The 926-nt window shown below is 42.4% G+C and overlaps 1 protein-coding gene across 1 annotated transcript in view; it reads left to right on the top strand.

Annotated features, from left to right (window-relative positions):
- Positions 1-304: 304 nt before the first annotated feature.
- The window catches only part of LOC110097408 (cytochrome P450 711A1), a 9,886-nt gene continuing 9,264 nt past the window's right edge, over positions 305-926 (top strand). Inside the window, exons 1-2 of the mRNA XM_020823775.2 lie at positions 305-617; positions 690-842. Of these exons, the coding sequence (XP_020679434.1) occupies positions 394-617; positions 690-842 (377 nt within the window). The 5' untranslated portion in view covers positions 305-393. The remainder of the gene's footprint in view (positions 618-689; positions 843-926) is intronic.

Below are 926 nucleotides of genomic sequence, written 5' to 3'. Positions count from 1 at the left end.
AGTTCGTGTTACGTAGATTTAGATTGATTAACTTGGTTTAGGTTCCAGTCAAATTGGATTTAGGTCAAATATTTTAACTCATATAATAAACATGTCAAGCTCTAGCCAAATAATTTTGGGTCGAGTCAACATTGAGTCAAACCTAAACTCGCCTCATCAACTTGAATTTATATCTCTTTACTTAAACTTAAAAATCATTAAATTTTCTTTGAGAATAAATACACTTACAAAAAAAAGAGCGAGAACAATTTAGTGTTGTCTCCACTTGTAAGAGGGCGATAAAGCGCACCAACGGCATCCACTCTTCCCTGTCACAAAAACAGAAAAGCAGTAGAAGACCCAATACACTATCATCTTCCCCTCCTCTCTTCTCAAAGCCAACCCCTAACAAATATGCAAACTTCCTTTCTCTCCTTCATCACCGAATACCTTCCGCACATATCCACCTCCATAGCTCTTCTCGCCGTCTTCGTCGCCTATCTCTACACCCCCTACTGGTCATTGCGAAGCGTGCCCGGCCCTCCGCCTCTTCCTCTCGTCGGCCACCTTCCTTTGTTCGCCAAACACGGCCCTCAGCTCTTCACCATTCTCGCCAACCGCTACGGCCCCATCTACAGGTTTTCTCTCGCTCTTCTCCTCCTCCTTCTGCATATGTATAAAGAGATCATTTCTTGATGTTTTGGTCGTAGATTTCATATGGGAAGACAGGTTATTGTGATTGTGGCGAGTCCGGAGCTCTGTTATGAGGTGGGAATCAAGAAGTTTAAGAGTATTAATAGGAGGAGTATTCCTCCTCCCATTGCTGGGAGTCCTCTGCATCAGAAAGGTCTCTTCTTTACGAGGTAGATTGAAGCCAGACTTATTAGATTAGTTCCTCCCTGCTCTGTTTTCTTTAGTTTTCTTTGAGTTCTTTCGTTTATAACAAC

The sequence above is a fragment of the Dendrobium catenatum genome, unplaced genomic scaffold (genome assembly GCF_001605985.2).
Source record: "Dendrobium catenatum unplaced genomic scaffold, ASM160598v2 fragScaff_scaffold_931, whole genome shotgun sequence".
NCBI lineage: Eukaryota > Viridiplantae > Streptophyta > Magnoliopsida > Asparagales > Orchidaceae > Dendrobium > Dendrobium catenatum.
Note: the sequence above shows the minus strand (reverse complement) of the source record. Positions and strands in the feature narration are given on the sequence as shown.